Below are 20620 nucleotides of genomic sequence, written 5' to 3' on the forward strand. Positions count from 1 at the left end.
TAGAGCCTTCTGCATGCACCGTGCGTAATCTCCCACTGAGCTCTAGAGCCCTGGATCTAAGCAATAAAATTAAGATTCCAGTCCTCATGTTTCTGAATAAACGGGTGATTTAAACGGGAACCCAGGAAGGTGGCTTATACCAAGCCATGCCATTGTTGCATCTAGCTCTGGGTTAGGCTGCCTTTTGCCTATTTTTCCCAAGGAGCGTACCCTGTTCCATTACACCCCAGGTCAGCCCTTTGGCGGGAGAAATCATTTTCTTATTTTATATATTCGCTTCCTTCCACCCCACCCCCCAAAGGGATGCAACAAAACACTGCAACCACAAAGCACACACAATTTAGAAAAGGATAGATGTCCTCTTGCAACCTTCTCTTATAATAGGGTTATAATAACTGACTTGGAGCAGTTCCCCGGGGGTTTCAGGCAGGGGAGACGCCACTAGGGATTGGACCTGGGACATTTTGCATGCAGGGCAGGAGCTCAGCCACTGAGCTACAGCTGTTCCTTAAAAATAAATCAAAGTCTGCAGCCTTTATGGTTCTGAAAGCAAAGCTTAATTTAATTAGGAACAGAAGGAACTGCATTATACCACATCAGACCCTTGATCCATTATTGTCTATAGCAAGGACCCCCAAACTCGGCCCTCCAGATGTTTTGGGACTACAATTCCCATCTTCCCTGACCACTGGTCCTGTTAGCTAGGGATGATGGGAGTTGTAGTCCCCAAACAGCTGGAGGGCCGAGTTTGGGGGTGCCTGGTCTACAGCGATTGGCAGTGTCTCTCCAGGGTTTCAGGCACAGGAAATTCCCTGTCCTACTTGGAGAAACCACTCAGGCCCTTCTGCATGCCAAGCAAGGGCTCTGCTACTGAGCCATGTGTCCCTTTCACTTGAGAGAGCGAAGGCACGGCCTCTCCAGCGGCTCAGCCGAGAGACCAGGGACTTTCCAACTCTCTTTACATTCCAGCCAGTTGTTACAAGAACTCCATAACCTGAAGAACTACAGACCGCATCTGCTGTTTTCCTCTCCTACCCCCTTTTCCTTTTCTGCCCCATCTTTTCAACCGCACTCTCCAGCATCGCCCTTCCAACTTACCTTTCCTCACCCAAATACATGTCGTAGAAGAAGCCATTTTCAGTGCTGGGTCCGTGGCACAGGTAGGCACCGTAGAACTGCTCGGCGGCACCCCCTAGAACGTGGGCACTGGAGTGCCAGAACAGCTGGCAAAGAGAAATTTGGGGAGAGGTCGAGTTAGGTACCCTGGAACTCCAGGCTCCTTCCCAAAGCAGCAGCACTGCCCCCCCTCCCCATTTGCAGAGGCAACCTGAGGACAATGGTCAAAACAAACCAAGGGAGAATATTATTATAAGAACATCAAAAGAGACTGGCTGCTAGATCAGGCCGTTAAGAAATGTTGTCTGTCTGCAGGCACGGACTTGGTTGAAAGCATGTGATGCAGCTTGGAAAAACAATCTGCTTGAAAAGTGCTACTAGACAATCTACAGGCCTGAAAAGGAATCAGCAATTTAGGCAAATAAGCTCTGTCTGGTGCTAAAGGACAGAAAATGGAAGAACAGGCCGGGGTGCTCTTTTGTCAGACAGCTTTTAAATTAAACAAATTGGCGTTTTTCTTAAAGCTTCAAAAGTGAAAGTGTTAGGGAATTCTAATTCTAAAATGTCTGCGCAATAAACAAGTCCTTGCTTGGGGGTGGGGGAAGGTGGCCAACCTAGTCCAGGATCCTGTCATCACAGTGGCCAACCAGATGCCCCAATGGCAAGCTGGCAAGCAGGACCTGAGTGCAACGGCAACCCTCTCACCACTTGTGAGTCTCAGCAGCTGGTATTGTTCAGAGGCATTTACTGTCTCTGACGGTAGAGGAAGAACAGTCCTAGGCTGCTAGTTACTGACAGTCTCCTCTGCCCCCTCCCTGAATCAGCCTGACCCTCTTTCAAATCTAAGTTGTTGGCCGTCATTATGTCTCATGGGAACGAATCCCAGAGTTCATCTGTGCTCTGTGTAAGGAAGTCCTTCCTCTTCTAGACTCACAGCTGTCCATGGAGGCGCAGGTCAATTCTGTGTCCAGGGCAGCTGTTTGCCAGCTCCATCTGGTACGCAGGCTGAGACCCTCCCTGCCCGCAGACTGCCTCTCCAGAGTAGTGCATGCTCTAGTTATCTCCTACTTGGACTACTGCAATGTGCTCTACATGGGGCTACCTTTGAAGGTGACCCGGAAACTACAACTAATCCAGAATGCGGCAGATAGACTGGTGACTGGGAGTGGCCGCCGAGACCACATAACACCGGGCTTGAAAGACCTACACTGGCTCCCAGTACGTTTCCGAGCACAATTCAAAGTGTTGGTGCTGACCTTTAAAGCCCTAAATGGCCTTGGTCCAGTATACCTGAAGGAGCGTCTCCACCCCCATTGTTCTGCCCGGACACTGAGGTCCAGCTCTGAGGGCCTTCTGGTGGTTCCCTCGCTGCGAGAAGCCAAGTTGCAGGGAACCAGGCAGAGGGCCTTCTTGGTAGCAGCACCCGCCCTGTGGAATGCCCTGCCACCAGATGTCATAGAGAAAAACAACTACCAGACTTTTAGAAGACATCTGAAGGCAGTCCTCTTTAGGGAAGCTTTCAATGTTTAATAGGTTATTGTATTTTAATATTCTGTTGGAAGCCGCTCAGCGTGGCTGGGGAAACCCAGCCAGATGGGTGGGGTATAAATAATAAATTATTATTATTATCTTCTCTGTTCCAAATCTTCCAGCCATTATGCAAGGAGCTAGGAAGAAGCCCAATATAATTCCGAAAGGATGACACCCCAGGAGCCTGAGGAAGGAGGGCTGGAGGTTGAGGTCTTTCTGCCTTCGCCTACAGAGCAACGTCACCAGACTGGACTTTCCTGGCAAGAATGACCACACCACCCTGACGGAGAAGGCCGCCCACCCAGACATTCCTCCTGAAAGCATCCTCTCCTGGAACACTGGCAACAAGACACAGCTTGGGTTCAAGCTGCCAGGCAGTCTGCCTCTACAAGCCCCTGAAGCTCACAAGCTAAAGTTTGATGCAGGCAACCAGCCCCATTTAGCTCATAGCTGTTCACACACCTATTACCCACCAACGAGCTCCTTTTAAAAGCTGCTCTTCCTGTAGCGCAGGGTCTGAGGAACCCATTTCTTGGCCTGGGAGGGCAGCTCTTTCTCTTCTCCTCCCCGCCGCGCCCCCCACAAAGAAATGCTGACAGGTGGGCAGGGCCACCCATCTGCTAAAGTTAACCAATAGCGGTGGGAGGGGAGAGGTCTGTTTCACCAGCACCTTCATCGCAGGAAAGGATTCTCTGCTTCTCTTTCGGCGTGGGGTAGATATTTATTATTTCTTTTTAAAAGCAGTATTAATATAAATTTACATGAGGGACGCGGGTGGCGCTGTGGGTAAAAGCCTCAGCACCTAGGGCTTGCCGATCGAAAGGTCGGCAGTTCGAATCCCCGCGGTGGGGTGCGCTCCCGTTGTTCGGTCCCAGCGCCTGCCAACCTAGCAGTTCGAAAGCACTCCCGGGTGCAAATAGATAAATAGGGACCGCTTACTAGCGGGAAGGTAAACGGCGTTTCCGTGTGCTGGTGCTGGCTCGCCAGAGCAGCGATGTCACGCTGGCCACGTGACCCGGAAGTGTCTCCGGACAGCGCTGGCCCCCGGCCTCTTGAGTGAGATGGGCGCACAACCCTAGAGTCTGTCAAGACTGGCCCGTACGGGCAGGGGTACCTTTACCTTTACCTTAATATATATTTACAGAATCTATATGAACACGCTGCCTATCAGCTGATGAGCAGAGGGTTCAATCCTGTTGCTTGGGCCACACGCCAGTTCCCTGTGGAGGACATGGTGGGCCCAGCCAAAGAGGAATCAGTGTGTCTGGCAGTGCTGAACCTTGATTTCAGCCCCCAGAAGTTCTGGTATCTGGAAGGGGAGTGAGCAATTTTCCTTGCTTGCTTGCTAAATGCCAGTCAAGATTTAGCAGCTCCCTTCCCTCTCTTCCGCACAAGCAAAACTCCTCTGGGTACTCACCGCCTGCCCATCCAGAGATTCAAAATCCACAAACTCCAAGCTGGCGTTGCCCTCCAGCGGGCGATCCAGGTCATGTAGGCTCCCATTCACCCGTGCCACCACGGCACCCTGGGCCAGACTCCGGCTGCAAGAGCAGTAATAATAATAACAATAATAATAATTTATTATTTATACCCCGCCCATCTGGCTGGGTCTCCCCTGCCACTCTGGGCGGCTTCCAACAAAACACTAAAACACAATAACCTATTAAAAGCTTCCCTAAACAGGGCTGCCTTTAGATGTCTTCTAAAGTGGGAGGTTAGGACATATCTGACTGGCAACTGCCTCGCAACCACGAGGAGAAACGGACCAGATATTTATTTTCATTTATTTTAGGTACTTCTGCGCTGCTTGATATTCAGAATCTCTAAGCGGTGCAGAAACATATTATTATTTTTAAGGTATGACGATTGCCCCCAAAAGGCAGAAGCTGGAAACTGCCTTGTAGCGAGCTGGACTATCTGTCCACCTAGTTCAGTACTGCACACACTGACTGGCAGAGGTTCTCTAGAATCCCACAGAGGGGCTCTTTTCCCAGCCCGGCCTGGATATGCCACTGGGGATAGAAACTGGACCTGTGTGCTTGCAAAGCAGATGCTCTCTCCCTGAGCTACGGCCGTTCCAGTGAATCAGAAGGTTTCAGATTCTGAATTAAAGAAGAGCTTGCTAAGCCAAAGGCCAAAGGTGCTGAACCTCCAGATGCTACTGAACTACAACTCCCATCCACTTAGGGGCATCTCAAAAAACTTCAAATATTACTCATCTTCGAGGGATATGTTTTTACAAGTGAAGGATAGGATCTCAATTTTTTGGGTCGCACATCTCTGTTCATATCTCAAGAGCTGCCAACCCTTTGCCTAAAACAGTTTGGGTCGTTGTTTTTTTTTTAAAGTGTTCAAGAGGAAGCACATTTGAAGAAAGCACATAGCAAACATCTAACACGCGCACCTGATCTGCAGCGCCACTTGATATGGCGTGGTCACCCAGGCCTCCCCGTTTATTTCACTGCCACCCGGTAGGGAAATCCGGATCGGCCGGCTGTTTCTGTGGCTTCGCTCAGCGCATCGTTCAGCCGCAGCAGCTTTTAGCTTCTCATAAAACGCCAGGCGCTCAGAGATGTGGGAAGGTAGAGCACCCGCCTACAGGAGAAGACACACGACAAAGTCAATCGCCATGAATTCTGTCCTTACCTTAGGGAAACGGCCACTTTCAAAATGCAGAATGACTGACAAGACCCCCGTTAAAACAGAAGATGCCCAGCAAATCTAGCAACGTTAATATTTGTTACAGGACTGAAGATTGGAAGAAATCTACTTACAGAAACATTGTAAAATTAATGAATGTTAGAATGATGCTGGATTGAAGTTAAGTGGGATTTTTTAGCAGCAATGTTAAGGAATATGTAAAAATGGATTGTTAACGGTGATAATTTAAAGCTATATTAAGATAAAAGATTAAGATAAAATTAAAGAGGGAAAGGATTTGCTGAATTAACCAATTGAACTGGAATGCAAGAAAGGGAGGTGTGAGGAGGTCAGGGAAATAAGTAAAGGAAAGATAAGATATGGAAAGACTGATTTGTTTTTAAATGTTTTTATTTTGTATTTTCTTTTTCTTTTTATTCTTCTTTATTCTTTTTAATTTTTGTAATGCTGAAAATTGTAATAAATATCTTTTAAATATATATATATATTTGTTACAGGACTGAAGAAAAAAAAAACACTCCAGGTACTACAGCCAACATAGTTCTGTTGAGGGGAAAGTGAAGAAGAGTTACACGGTTTGCGGGGAAATGGTACCGTTTGCCGAGAACGATGGAAAGGGGTAAGCAACTGTCTTGGAGCAGTTTTCTCCCCCAAATCGGTAGCAGATAAACCTGGAGGCAGCAGGCTCTCTTTTATACCTGTTAGGAGTGTCAGTGTGACAACTGCCAACCCAAAGAAAGACTGATATACAGACCCCTGCCCTGTCTCTCCAAGAACAGGTTTCAAGGGGGACACCCAGAATGGCAATTCAGTGCTCAGTCAGACACTGAGGGCAAACATCAGGTGCTCTCAAGACAGAGGACAAATAAACAGCACCTCCTGACGGGAGCTGGCCTCCAAAGGATGCACAACTTGTACAGAGATGCTACAGGAGTGCATTTGGCACCTAGTCATTTCATTTAGCAAGCCCCAGTTGGGTGTGTTGCAAATGTATGGGAGCACCATCATAAAGCAAAAACCTTTAAGGTTTGGGGTGGGGAGACTGGATGAGCTCCAAAGGTTGTCAAGGGAAGAAAGTACTGTTTTATCTGGAGCGATGCTGGACACCAGGGATTGCCCGGTAACCATGCTTCTTCATTCCCAGCAGTGTGGGGGAAATGCCACAGTTGCACTCTGTGCATGTTCAGAGATGCTCCATTATGCTGTATCGCTTTGCAACGTGTTTTCTCTACGCAGCACTGTCCTGAAAGCAAGGTTAAGGAACGGCCAAGTTCAGGCCACATGGTCTCCCCTTGGTCATTCACATAAATCTGAAAGTGCAGGTGCTTTGAAGGACCTGTTACAACAGGCAAAACTCTGGCTCTACTCCTGGGGCGGATGGAAGGCCTCACCCGTTGAAAGCCTACCTGCTGGACAGAAAAACAACAGCAGCAGCAGCACAGGAGCTCTCAAGACGAGAGGCTGCAGCTTTAGAAGTTATGGGGCAGCGAGAAAAATAGGACTGGAGACTGGGAAAAGGAGGGATTCGGAAAAATAAATACATTTAAATTAGAAGGCTATCAACAGACCCTGTACAGCCTGCAGAGATGGCTCTTCCCAGCCCAGATCTTCCTCCAAGGCCAAAGGACCTTCATCTTTTAGGATACCCGTGTCAAGTCCTCAGTTCCCACGTGGGAAACTGCCGGGGTCCCTCAGGCCGGTTGCACCCTCTGCAAAAGCCGCTCCAGCATCCCTCTCCACCTTGCAGACTGCAAACCGCGAGCAGCAGCAGCAGCCGCCGCCTGCGTGGGACTCTGCGCGCGCTGATTGGCCGCCTTTGCAAAGAGGAAGAGAACGCGGATTGGTAGTCTAGCTGGCCAATAGGCTTCCTCCCCCTGGAAGGAGTTTCCTTCCCCCTCCCCTCCTGAAACAAGGACTCGAGGATGTGAAGTTCCGCCCACCTTTCCTCCCCCGCCCGGATCAACGCGACAAGCAAGACGGGGAATTGAAATGCTGCAGCCACCGAGTCTCCTGCAAATTAAGAAGGGCTTCTTGGATCGCAGGCTTGCGCGCGAGTTTGCCAGCTGACCAGAAACTGATAGGCAGCCTTTGTGTAGGGTGCAAGGGGGGAAAGGCTCCCCTCACTGCATGCAGGTGAGAAGCACGCTTTAACCATGCTGAGCGAGGTCTGTCAAGCTGCACAGCTGCAGCGGCCAGCTGGAAAGTTGGCAACCCAGTAGGCACGGCAGGGAACGCTTAGGGCAAAACACAGCCTACCTGCAAAGGAATTTTGTGTCCATACACTGAAGAGAACTGCATGTTGCAATTAAAACCAAAACATAACCAATTTCTGCGTAGCAGGCATAAAGCATGCAGCTTTCAGCCTGATAGGTAGAGTTCAGAAAAAGCTGCATTGGTTGGATTTCCACGTCCCCTACGGTACTCAAAGGTCTTAAAAAATGCCTTTATTTATTTAAAACATATGTTGCATAATCAGTGTTCTAAATAAAGTAATTTTTTCCTATGTCTCATTTAAGTACTGTTAGGAGGTGGAAATTCAACTGGTGCAGCTTCTAACACTGCCTATCCATCATAGGGAAAGGGGCAAGCTTTGAATTGTGCCCAACTGAATTCTACTCAGAGTAGACACAGTGAAAACAATGGACCTAAATCGTGCCCATTTGTTTCAGTGGGTTTACTCAAGAGTATGACTAACACTACATACGAACCCTTTGCCTGTTAGGCTGCTGATTCAAGGGCCCAGGGGTTCCTGTCACGAAAAAGGTCATGACCCCATATCCCCCTAGGGGCTCCATAAAATCCTATAAACCAGATTATCAGTGTGCACACACAAAAGGCAGAAAAGGCGTATTTAAGCATTAAAATCACATGTTAGAAAGTAAACATCCAAATATGAATTGGATCCCAATGTCTTTTCAATGAGCAATTCTGGCCAAGGACACCCTCTTAAACTCCACTAATTTTTTCCCAGTAGGAGAGTTAAGTGCATATCCTTGAATCCCTTCTACTGGAATCAATGTGGTATAAAAGTGCCAGGGCTGGCCCAAGACATTTGGGCACCCAAGACGAACCACAAGATGGTGTTCCTCTCCTCCCTGAAATGTAAAGATCTACATGGCAATCTGCTGCCCCTGTGAATCCGGCCACCTGCAGTGGTCGCCTCTTCTTCCCTTGAGGGCCGGCCGGCCCTGCCAAGTGCTCATGAGAGCCAGACAGCTCCCAATATATTTCGCCCCCACCCCAACACCTGAAATTGATGTCAAAACCCTAACCCTCCACTTCCTACCCAACACTGAAAAGGACCATATTTCACCCTCTGGGTTTTTCATATTTTTAATCGGCAAATCCAAGCAGCTCATACCAGATTTTTTCCTATGAGTAATGGCAGAGCGGGCTCTTTACTCTGAAGTCACTACTGGTGTCTGTTCTATCCAAAGAATGCCTTGTAATTATTTTTCACACGCACAACTGAAAAACCCAAACTGTGTCCTACCTTTTAAGACTTGTTCCATGGATTACTCCCTCACTCACAAAAACCCCTCTCAAACATGGCCTAGCTTTTAAGGCTTGTTCTGAGAATGATGGAAGTGTTTGCGAATTACACTGGTACCTCGGGTTACATACGCTTCAGGTTACAGACTCAGCTAACCCAGAAATAGTACCTCAGGTTAAGAACTTTGCTTCAGGATGAGAACAGAAATCCTTCTCTGGCGGCGGGCAGCAGCGGGAGGCCCCATTAGCTAAAATGGTGCTTCTGGTTAAGAACAGTTTCAGGTTAAGAACGGACCTCCGGAACGAATTAAGTACTTAACCTGAGGTACCAGTGTACAAACAACTTGGTCCTACCTACATTTATTTGGTTGCATATCCCAATTTGGCTTACTCTTGGTTGCATGTGCACAGGACTGCAGTTGCGTGGATCGGGCCCCATATGTAAATACAGATAAGCTCAGCAGAACTCACTCCTAACTCTGGAGGTAAAGTAACTACTTAAGTAAACAGTGTGCTAGGAAAACAGATAACCAGGTCGTTACCTTGGCAAAATAATCAGATGTGCAGAGAGAGATGATAAATTTAAAAACCAAAACCTAAAAACAAGGCACAGACACAGAAGAAATAAATTGCAACCCCTGTAGGAAGCCTTTAAAAGGAGTTGGTTCAGTTTTACAAAGAACAAAAACTGAGGTCTAATCCGAGAGTGCCCACATGAGCTATATGCCGAGGCTCATGTGGTGCTCTTCCAAGGAAATTTTTATGAGGCTGGTGCCCAATTCAGGTGGGAGGAGTGGGCAGTCTCACCCCATCCCCTGGCAACACACATGTACTGTATTTTTTGCTCTATAAGACTCACTTTTTCCCTCCTAAAAAGTAAGGGGAAATGTGTGTGTGTCTTATGGAGCGAATGCAGGCTGCGCAGCTATCCCAGAAGCCAGAACAGCAAGAGGGATTGCTGCTTTCACTGCGCAGCAATCCCTCTTGCTGTTCTGGCTTCTGAGATTCAGAATATTTTTTTTCTTGTGTTCCTCCTCCAAAAACTAGATGCGTCTTGTGGTCTGGTGCGTCTTATAGAGCGAAAAATACGGTATATCATGTATACTACAGGTACTGGATTTGCATGATCTATGCCTCTTCAAAAGGAGAAGGCAGTTTGTACACAGAGTACTGGTACAATTGGGTCCCCAAATCATTTGCAACGTCGGCATGAAGAGATTGAATAGACCACTGTAAGGTTTGAAGCCCCAGCTCAGGTCTGACCTGTGCATGGAACAGGGACTGGTTCTCTATAGGGGCACTAAGCACACCTGCCAAAGGAGAGAAGTTCAGAACGTAAGGAAGGAAGAAGAGCCTGCTGGATCAGGCCAATAGGCCATTGAGTCCCAGCATCCTGTTCTCAGAGTGGCCAAGATGCCCTTAATGGGAAACCTGCAAGCAGCATCTCAGCACAAGAGCCCTCTGCCTGTTCTTGTGGTTTCCAGCAACTGGGATTCAGACCCATTGCTGCCTCCAACTGTGGAGGGCAGAGCATAGCCATCACGGCTAGCAGCCATCGGAAGTCCTCTCACCCATTAATTTAACTAATCCTCTTTTAAAACCATCTGGGTTGGTGACCCATCACTGTTTCCTCTAGGAGCAAGTTCCATAGTATCACTAAACACTGCATGGAGAAGTTTCTTTTCTCTGCCCTGAACCTTCCAATATTCAGCTTCGCTGCACATCCAGCACCCAGACGTGTGCTCCTACGGCAAAGACGCTCAGCACATGAACACAGGCCACGCTTGCACTCCATGCTCCCAGCAACGTCACTCTCACAAGCACAACTCAAGCCTGATTCCACTCAGCTGTCGTTTCCACCACACCAACAGATTTGGCTATTTCAGCATCAGGTGAAGCTTTTGTCTGTGCAACTTTATTCTTAGATCTTCCTGTCCAAGCCCTTTTGGCAAAGATGCCGCCTTTGGTTTCGTATTACTCCCCAGGGACTTCATTGGACCAGGCCTTTTATCGCCCTAGGATTCAGAGCACCTCAAGCCAACGGCTTGAGTAGAAACAATTCAGCCAATAGCAGCAAGACGCACTTGTGTGACAGGGAGCAAGCAAGCCAATTGGAGCCATAGGTTTGTGCTGCCATTGCACAACACCTGCCTCCCCAGGAGATTTTTTTGCAGCATGCTGCAAATATATACTGTAATCTTCTCTGCCCTCAGGGCTTTCCCTGTGAACAAAGATGTTCTTAGAACCATAGAAATGAAGAGCTGCAAGAGACACAGAGGATCATCTAGCTTTGAAAATATTCACCCCGTGAAGTTGCTTTAGCTGGTTGGTTTAAAAAGCGCCCCCGAGTCTTTTGAGCCAAATTATGAACCATTGGATGTTTTTGGCCATCAGGTCACCCCACAAGAACAAGAGTCAATTCAGGCAAAGGAACAGAAGCCAGTCATTCAATGGGCCTGAAGACCACACAGAGCTGCTCCTCCTTTCCCCTTCTGCTTGTGGGAACCACCAGTGCCTCAAGGCCTCCGATGCGCACGGCACTCTATTTCAAGCTTCCCCAATCTGGTGCTCTAAAGCTGGTTTTGGACTTCAGCGCTTCATCAGCCATGCGTCACCACTTTAGGTAAACAGCGCTGCTACTTGCACTTGAACTTAGCGATACTGCTGACAGCAGCGGCACCTTAAAAGCAGGAACCTTAAAACGCAAGGTTCCACGGCTTCTTCAGCTCCCTGTCAGCCTTTCGGAGGAAATCTTAAGAGTAGGTTGCCGAATCTTGTGCTTGAATAGTCCTACGCACATCTTCTCAGAAGCCATTAAGTTCAAGGCGGTTCACCCCCAGGTAAGTGTGCAGTGGGTTACAGATCTGGTGAATTTTAACCCTGTTCATGGCTCTTTTGGATAAGATTTCTTAGGGGCACAAGAAGCTGCCTTATACAGAGTCAGGCCACTGGTTCGCATAACCCAGATCTGCCTACACTGACTGGCAGAAGCTCCTGTTTTATTTTTTTTTTTTTATAAATTTTTTTATTGCGTTTCTTTCCATAATTTTATAGGTTTATAAACAAATAAAGTAGTTACAAGAAACAAATTTTCTCTTTTTTAACAACAAAAACAAAATAAAACTTGGACTTCCCCACCCCTTCCGATTCTGCGTTCTTTGCATTAACAATGTCAGCATTTTGTTACCTTATTTCATACCTTGTTGTAACTTTCGAATGTTATGTATCCAAATACAATATATTATATCTCAATTTCAATACCTTTAAAATAAACATAACATATTCAATTTAAATTGTCTCCTTTTCTCTTTTGTCACTAATTTTACCATTTACTTAATCATATTCGCAGAAGCTTAACGTTTCCTAATCATGCACTTTCTTAGGATTCATACAGCTTATAATATTTTTTCAGATAATCTTTAAATTTTCCCCAGTCCTCCTCAATTGTTTCTTTATCCAAATCTCGGATTCTGCCGGTCAGTTCAGCTATCTCCATGTAGTCCATCAACTGCGTCTGCCAGTCCTCCAGCGTGGGCAAATCTTGTGTCTTCCAACTCTTTGCAATGAGTATTCTTGCTGCTGTGCTAGCGTACATAAACAAAGTTCTATCTTTCTTTGACATTTTCTGGTCCACCATGCCCAACAGGAAGGCCTCTGGTTTCTTAGGAAAGGTATACCTAAATACCTTTTTCAATTCATTATAAATCATTTCCCAGAAGGCCTTCACTTTTGGGCAGGTCCACCAGAGATGGAAGAAAGTCCCCTCTGCTTCCTTACACTTCCAACATTTGTTGTCAGACAGGTGATGCATCTTGGCTAGCCTGACTGGGGTCATGTACCACCGGTATATCATTTTCATAATGTTTTCCTTCAAGGCACTAGATGCCGTGAATTTCATTCCGGTGTTCCATAACCTTTCCCAGTCTTCAAACATAATATTATGTCCAACATCCTGTGCCCATTTTATCATAGCAGATTTAACTGTCTCATCCTGTGTGTTCCACATAAGCAGCAAGTTATACATTCTAGATAAAATCTTGGTCTTTGGTTCTAACAATTCTGTCTCTAGTTTCGATTTCCCCTCCTGGAAACCAACCTTTTTATCCATTTTAAAAACCTCTTGAATTTGAGCATAATGTAACCAATCTCGCACCTTGTTTTTTAATTTGTCCTGGCTCTGCAACTTCCAACCGTCTCCAATTTTTTCAATTAATTCCCAATATTTCGGCCAATAGGCCTCCATATTGGGTCTTTTTCGAGCTTTGGCCTCCACCGGTGATAGCCACCTCGGTGTTTTACTCTCTAATAAGTCTTTATATTTCATCCAGACTGCAAAAATCGCTTTTCTGACAATATGGTTTTTAAACAATTTGTGAACTTTAACCTTGTCATACCATAGATATGCATGCCAACCAAATGCATTATCAAAACCTTCCAGATCTAGGACGTCGGTGTTTTCTAGCAAAAACCAATCTTTCAGCCAGCAGAAGGCTGCAGCTTCATAGTACAACCTCAAATCCGGCAGGGCAAACCCCCCTCTTTCTTTTGAATCAGTTAATATTTTATACTTTATTCGGGGCTTTTTGCCCTGCCAGACAAACTTAGATATATCCTTCTGCCATTTTCCAAAACATTCCTCTCTGTCCACGATCTGTAGGGTTTGAAACAAGAATAACATTTTCGGCAATACATTCATTTTAATTGCTGCAATCCTTCCCAACAAGGAAAGTTTCAATCTTGACCAAATTTCTAAATCCTTCTTTACTTCCAACCAGCATTTTTCATAATTGTCCTTAAATAAATTCAAATTTTTGGAAGACAAATAGATCCCTAGGTATTTCACTTTCTTTACCACATTTAATTCTGTTTCTCTCTGAAACCCCTCTGTTTCTGTAAGTGTCAAATTCTTGGTCAAAACCTTGGTTTTTTGTTTGTTCAACTTAAACCCCGCCACCTGACCAAACTCAGATATAAGTTCAAGAACTCTTTTTGTACTGGATTCTGGCTCCTGCAATGTCAAAACTAGGTCATCTGCAAAAGCTTTAAGTTTATATTGTTTCACTCCGACCTCTATCCCTTGTACCAGCCGGTCCTCCCTTATCATGTTCAATAGCACCTCCAGGACTGAAATGAATAAAAGAGGGGATAGAGGGCACCCTTGTCGTGTCCCTTTTTCAATTTTGAACTCCTCCGTCACCACATTGTTCACTATTAATTTGGCCTTTTGCTCTGAATAAATTGCTCGTAACCCATTTTCAAACCCCCGCCCCACTCCCATCCCTTCCAAGTTTTTCTTCATGAACATCCAAGATATATTGTCAAATGCTTTCTCCGCATCAACAAAAATTAACACCGCCCTTGTGTTCCTGTTAGTTTGTAAAAGTTCCAAAATATCGATGATGTTTCTGGTATTCTCATATAAATGTCTACCAGGGAGAAAGCCTGCTTGGTCTTTGTGAATTACTTCAATTAAAACTTTTTTAAGTCTACTTGCCAAAATGTCTGCAAATATTTTGTAATCCACATTCAGGAGTGAGATGGGGCGGTAGTTCTTGAGTTGAGTCTTTTCAGATTCTATCTTAGGTATCAATGTGATGAACGCTTCTTTCCACGTTTCTGGTGCCCTCTTCCCATCCATGATCTGGTTGCATACCTCCAACAAGGGTTGTGTTAAATAGTCTTTCAAAGTCTTGTAGTATTTGGAGGTAAGCCCATCCGGGCCTGGAGATTTGCCTAGTTGCATGTTCTGAATGGCACTTTCAATTTCCTGGGTGGTTATTGTAGAGTTCAAGATTGATCTTTTATCTTGAGTTATTTTTGATAGTCCATTTGTCTTTAAAAAATGATCTATCTCTGATTCTTTCTGAGGCCCCTGTACATAAAGTTCTTTAAAATATCTGTGGAAGCACTTCCTAATTTCCTCTGGTTTCTGCACCGTTCTTCCTTCAATCTCTAGATTTGTAACTGTATTCAACTTTTGTCTTTTTTTCAGCTGCCAAGCTAGCAGCTTTCCACATTTATTTGCTGATTCAAAGGATCTTTGCTTCATCTGTTTTATTTTCCATTCAATCTCCTGATTAATCAATTTTGAATATTCTGCTTGATGGAATTTAATTTCTCTCAACAGATCCTTTGACTTTGGTTTAGTTCTCAATTTTTTCTCTCCTTGATGTATTTTCTCCAGTATTTTATCTTTCTTTCCATTCCAGAGCTTCTTCTTAATTGTATTCTGTTGTATCAGAAACCCCCTCATGACAGCTTTGCTTGCGTCCCAGATCGTTCTTTTTTCTACTGTAGTATTCAAATTTATCTCAAAATAGTCCTTTAATGTTTTTTGGGCCTTTTTCACAATCTCTTGATCTCTTAAAAGAGTGTCATTCATTCTCCATCTGAAGGAACCGGTTTGAGTAAGTCTGAGATCTAATTTCAGAGCGTTGTGGTCGGAGCATGTTTTTGGGCAGATTTCCACCTTTTTAGTCTTGGGTGCCAGCCCCCTGGAGGTCCAGATTTGGTCGATCCTTGACCAGGACAGGTGGGCCTCAGAGAAGAAAGTTCCTTCTTTACCTAGGGGGTTCTTTGTCCTCCATATATCAATCAAATCCAGATTGTCAGTCATTTCAAAAAAAGTTTTAGGCAGTCTGCCGTCTGATGTTAGATTTTGGTTATAAGACTTATCCATATGTGTAGACACCACTCCATTCATGTCTCCCATCATTATGATGTTAGCATAGTCCAGATAGTCCAGCAGCGTCTCATGCAGCTTCTTGAAAAATTCTGATTTCCCGTCGTTTGGAGCATAAATTCCTAGTATCAATATTTTTTCTCCTTGGGTCTGGATTTCAATTGCCAGAATTCTTCCATATTCATCTTTGAATAAAAATTTAGGTATCAGGCTCTCCTTAGCATAAATCACCACTCCTCTTTTCTTTACCTTGTCTGAGGAAATAAACTCTTGGCCTAGTCTTTTGTTGACCAAAACTTTCCTGTGGAGCCTGGTCACATGGGTTTCTTGTAAACAAATAATATCCAATTGTTCTTTCTTCAATATATGAAACAGTTTCCTTCTTTTCTCCGGGGAATTTCCGCCATTTATATTCCAACTGAGTAGCTGCAGAGACATCCTGAACTATTCTGTTACACCTAGAGCGGTGTATCTTCTTTTTCCTCTAATTCCGAGGGTTTAGGCGTCCCTCCGCCTGCTGGCAGAGTGGGTCCTGGTTTAAGTATAGGCCAAAGGGCTGCTGCTTCTTTTTGGAGATCTTCTCCGTGGTCGTGCTGGAACTTTTGTAGATCCTCTGGTAATCTTATTCTAACCTTCTTCTGTTTGTAAGTAAATGATAGTCCTTGTGGGAACTCCCACCTATAAGGGATTGAGTTAAGTCTCAACAACTTAGCCAATTCTGAATAGGTGGCTCTCAGATCCAATAGCTGTTTAGGAATATCTCGGTAGATTTCCACCCTTTTCTCCTGTATCTCAATTGAGTTTTTGAAGTGTAGGCCTAATATTTTGTCTCTCTCCTCTCTTGATCTCAAAGCTATTAGACAGTCTCTAGATCTATCTTTTCTTACCAATCTTCCCAGTCGAAAAGCCGATACTATTTTAAAATCACTTTCTTCTTTTAAGCCCCAGAACTTTGAAAATTCTGTTGTCAAAAATCCAATCAAATCTTCTTGTTCGATTTCTGGGACCGCCCTAAGCCTAAGATTAGTCTCCCGGTTTTTCAGTTCCACCAAAGAGAGATAGGTTTGTTGGTCCCCTATCTGTTTATGCAGAGGCTTGACTTCTGCTTTAACTTCCTCAACCTCTTTTTTAGCTGATGTTGCAATTTCAACGGCTTCCCCTGCCAATTTACGGTTCTCTTCCGTTGCTCCTTGCAATTTTTCAATTGCTTGGGTGTGTTGGGAAACCTGATCTGTCAATTTCTGGATCGAGGATGTAGCTTGGTCAATTTTTGTTGATTGGTTATCAATTTTTTGATTTAATGTTGACAATTGTTCCAAAACTTGTTTCAGTGCTGCCTCTGCTCCTCCTGATGCCATATCTTCCTCTTCAGATTTTTCAGGCTTTTCACTTTCTACTTTTTGTGTTGCAAGCACAGCAGGCACTGATAGTCTACGTCCCTGAGTTAAAGTTGTTTGCAAAAGCTGTGCCTGCTTTTTTGCTTTTTCTTTTTCCTTAGCTTCCTTAGCTTTGGCTGCTCTTGTCTTTCCTGTACCACTCATCAGTCAATGTTCAAGGTCAGATGTTGTAATCCCATGGGAAAGACAAGTCCAAATTTATAAACAGTCTGGAGAAAGAAAGTAAGCAAAAAAACTTTTCCCAGGCCTTTGTTATCCAATGTCCTCTAGGGGGAGTGCCACCAAAAGTTAGTAAGAAGAAGGTAACTTTTCCGCCATTAAAGTTTCCGTTTTCAAAAACAATTTTAAAAGCAAGTTAGTTCCAAAACACTAAGAAAAAAGTCCTGCAGAGCACTTTAAAACGTTTAACAATGTTCCAACAAGGTGCCTGCAATTGTATCCACTCAAACTAAGTAAGCCCAAAAGTTGCACTTCAGTTACAAAAGTATCTGGAAATTTGTAACAGTTCCGCAGTCAAGCAACTTCACCCGGCCACCCGAAGATTTGGGGTTAGAGTCTTCCCTCGCCCCATGGGGGACCGCTCCAAGTCCAATTTAAACTGTATTTTTTCTTCCTTTAAGAATAGAATTTCAAGTGTGCATGAAAGTCCCACTTTAAAGCCTTAAAGCTTCCCTGTTCACAGCGCTTTCCGCTCTTTAAACAGTCTGCTTTGATCTTATAAGCAGTGCCGGAAGACGGACTTCCTCTTTCTCGTCTCCCGGTTTCAGCCAAATTTCTTCAAGTTATTGTAACAAATCTTAAGTCCTTACTCACGGGTTTGCTGTTTCAGAGTAGTATTTTTTGGAAGAAAGGTCAGCGCTCATCCGTGACAGCCGCGCGGCTTCGCCTCCGCAGAAAGAGCGATGAACTCACAGCACCGCTCCCCCTCCTTCACTCCGGAGCCCCTTACGGGGTCCCTTCCGCGAATTTGGGGTCGCTCCAGGTGCCCGCCGAGTCCCACGGCCACGGACTCTCTCTGTCCGTGGTTTTTCTTGATGGGTTGCCGCTGCGCCGTAGCGAAACAACCCTTTTCTGCGGTGCCCCTCTTCAGAGCTCGAAGAGGTCCGCCATCACGGTTTCGCGCCGCCTCCGGAAGTCCCAGAAGCTCCTGTTTTAAAGCAAGGGGATTCCCAAGCTTTACTTGGGAGAGGTCCAGGAATGAACCGGGAACCTTCCACACGCAAAGGGAGTCCTCTCCCAGTGACACAGCCCTTAGGAAGAAAAATACAGTGGTGCCCCGCAAGACGAATGCCTCGCAAGACGGAAAACCCGCAAGACGAAAGGGTTTTCCGTTTGCAGAGGCGCTTCGCAAGACGAATTTCCCTATGGGCTTGCTTCGCAAGACAAAAATTGACGAAAATTTTTGAGGTTTTTTTCCCGCTCCAAAACCTTTTTCTGAAGCGCTTAGCTGCTAAAAGCATTTTAGCAGCAAAACCGCTAATCCCTTAAGCCTTTAATAGGCGTTAATAGCCCTTAAACTGTCAATAGCGCTAATCCGCTAATGGGCTTGCTTTGCAAGACGAAAAAACCGCAAGACGAAAAGACTCGCGGAACGGATTCTTTTTGTCTTGTGAAGCACCACTGTAAAAAGGAATGCTGCTTTAAGCTGTAACAAAGCAGATTTTAAATACTGGTTGGTTGAAAACCAACGTAGACAGGTGGCACAGTTCCTAGAGCGAAGAGATTACATCAGGGTAAGAACCTGGCCAACCTTACCAGTTATAGGCAAGTTTGGAAAGCTCTGTGATGGCTCTTTGGTGTCTCGGGTGGAAATAGTTCCCCAAGGTGCTTTTCTTGGTATGGAGATGCAAGCCGGGCCTCCACTTGCCATCCTCTTGAGATCAGCTAGGCTAGACATCTCCCTTTGCATGTTTAAAGAACCAGGCCTGAGACCAGAGAAGTCATACTTGGCAAGCAGGAAGGCCCCAGATAACTGAGATGGACTGAAGTGCTCAACCCTTGGGAGCAGGGAGCCAGTCCAGTGAAGAAAGACTGCCTCACCTGTTTCAAAATATACTTTCCCCTCACGTAATCATCTTTCTCCAGTGGGGATTTATGGCCCTCTGCGGGTCTGCCGTTGTCCTTGTTACTCGCCAGCCCTCCACACAAACTTCTAAGCCAGATTTCTATGCAGCCTTCTGATTTCACGGGCACAAACAGTACAGATGAGTCCGTCCCCCCCCCCCGTTCAATTGGGGGTGCTATCAGGCATACCCTAGTTATGCCTGCCCCAAGAGTTGGCACAGTTATAAATACTTAGGTACGGACTTGCAGAAGATCCCATAAAAACAGCAGGATGAGCATGCAACAGTGTGTAGAGCCATTGGGCTTCCACTCTGCAAAGCTCAGCCCCCTCCCCCCATGAAAACACTTCCTAGATGCAGCCACTGACAAAAGGGTGACTCGTGGCTGCAGAAATACTGTTCAGTCAACAAAAAACCCAAGCAAAACCAGTTACTAGAGGCTCCTTAGCTGTCCCCCACCCCTGGAAAGATTTTTTTTTGCAATGGTAGTCTCCTCCACAATGATGGACATTTCTGTATTCTTCCCTTGGATGCATATGGCCTGATGGTATTTTGACCACCACCAATCACAAGAGTGGGTGCACTAGTGGGAAAGCTTTGCACCCTGAAACTAGTATTCTCTGATTTAAAAAACCCAGCCTGTCACTGCTCAACTGGTTGACTGAGTGCCTGCTGATCCCACTCTACCCCGGTGAGAAAGGCGAGGGGCTTAATGTTTGAGCTGCCGCTTGAATTCCACCACAGCAGACTTGAGCAATGAGGACCCTGGTCCCGCAAGGCCACAGTCCTCTGCAAACCAGCGCAAGACGGGAGGTTCGCTTCCGAAGAGACAGCGTTTGGATGGGTGTTTAGGAGCGAGTCTAGCAGTAGCTGGCACTGCGTAAACCAGTTTAAGCAAGTCTACTGAGAAAGCAGCAAACAGCGGACTGTTAAAGCTTTTGGCTTTGCCAGGGTGGTGGCATGAGCTAAACACCCCCCCCCCCAACACACAATTTACCAATTGTGATGCTTTTAACGAATCATGGAGGATAAAGCGATCCATGGCTACTAGCTCCGATTTGCCTTAACTACCTCCCTACATGTGGACTTCCTATAATAGGCATCCGCTTGGCTGCTATGAGACCAGGATTTTGGACCACACGGGCTCCCTCTGGGCAGATCCAGCACCCAGAATTCTTAACTCTTGTTTCAGGCCTTTAAAAAACTTTACATGTGCTGTGACAGTAGCGAAGTACCTGCTCAGAATGACTTTATCCGGTAGATTAAATGGGAAGCGCTGTTTAAACCTCCCACTCCAACACACACACACACACACACACACACGGCACAAAGTTCCCTTGGAAGGGACCTCAAGAGTTATCTAGTTCAATCCCCTGAAATACAGGAATCACAGCTAGAGAGTCCCCGACGTATCAGTAAAGCACTGGTGCACTGAGCTGCTGTTCTGCCTGAGATTGCGAATGCAAGCAGACGCATACACACACATTTTCTAAAGGCCACCTTCTCCTTTGTACCACGAGTAGTGAAAATAAAGCTCTCCTTGTCATTAGGGTAGGGGGTTCATATCGTAAGTCTTTTAAATTCAACTGGAGGCACGCAGATCCTTTCCCATGCTGTAAGTACATTCCTTTATGAAAATATAGTCAAATTTGTTCTGCAGCCCAGGTGGGGAGCCAGAA

At 45.7% G+C, this 20620-nt stretch overlaps 2 protein-coding genes across 4 annotated transcripts in view; one reads left to right on the forward strand and one right to left on the reverse strand.

Annotated features, from left to right (window-relative positions):
• TARS2 (threonyl-tRNA synthetase 2, mitochondrial) overlaps positions 1-11793 on the reverse strand; it is a 55290-nt gene extending 43497 nt beyond the window's left edge. For 2 of the 3 annotated variants that reach the window (XM_083416558.1, XM_083416557.1), the window contains exons 1-4: positions 6876-9610; positions 5051-5241; positions 4064-4187; positions 1099-1223 (exon numbers count right to left, since the gene is read on the reverse strand). In XM_083416558.1, the coding sequence (XP_083272684.1) occupies positions 1099-1223; positions 4064-4187; positions 5051-5241; positions 6876-6941 (506 nt within the window). In that variant the 5' untranslated portion in view covers positions 6942-9610. Of the gene's footprint in view, positions 1-1098; positions 1224-4063; positions 4188-5050; positions 5242-6875; positions 9632-9888 lie in introns of those variants that run through there. The other variant, XM_083416556.1, reaches the window with a different exon arrangement.
• Positions 11794-17725: 5932 nt separating this feature from the next.
• Positions 17726-20620, forward strand: part of LOC310666130 (intelectin-like protein) — an 814635-nt gene continuing 811740 nt past the window's right edge. Inside the window, exon 1 of the mRNA XM_083416759.1 lies at positions 17726-18012. The gene's annotated coding sequence lies outside the window, so the exon portion shown is untranslated. The remainder of the gene's footprint in view (positions 18013-20620) is intronic.

The sequence above is a fragment of the Podarcis tiliguerta genome (assembly GCF_965153285.1).
Source record: "Podarcis tiliguerta genome assembly, chromosome: 16".
In the NCBI taxonomy this organism is placed as follows: Eukaryota; Metazoa; Chordata; class Lepidosauria; order Squamata; family Lacertidae; genus Podarcis; species Podarcis tiliguerta.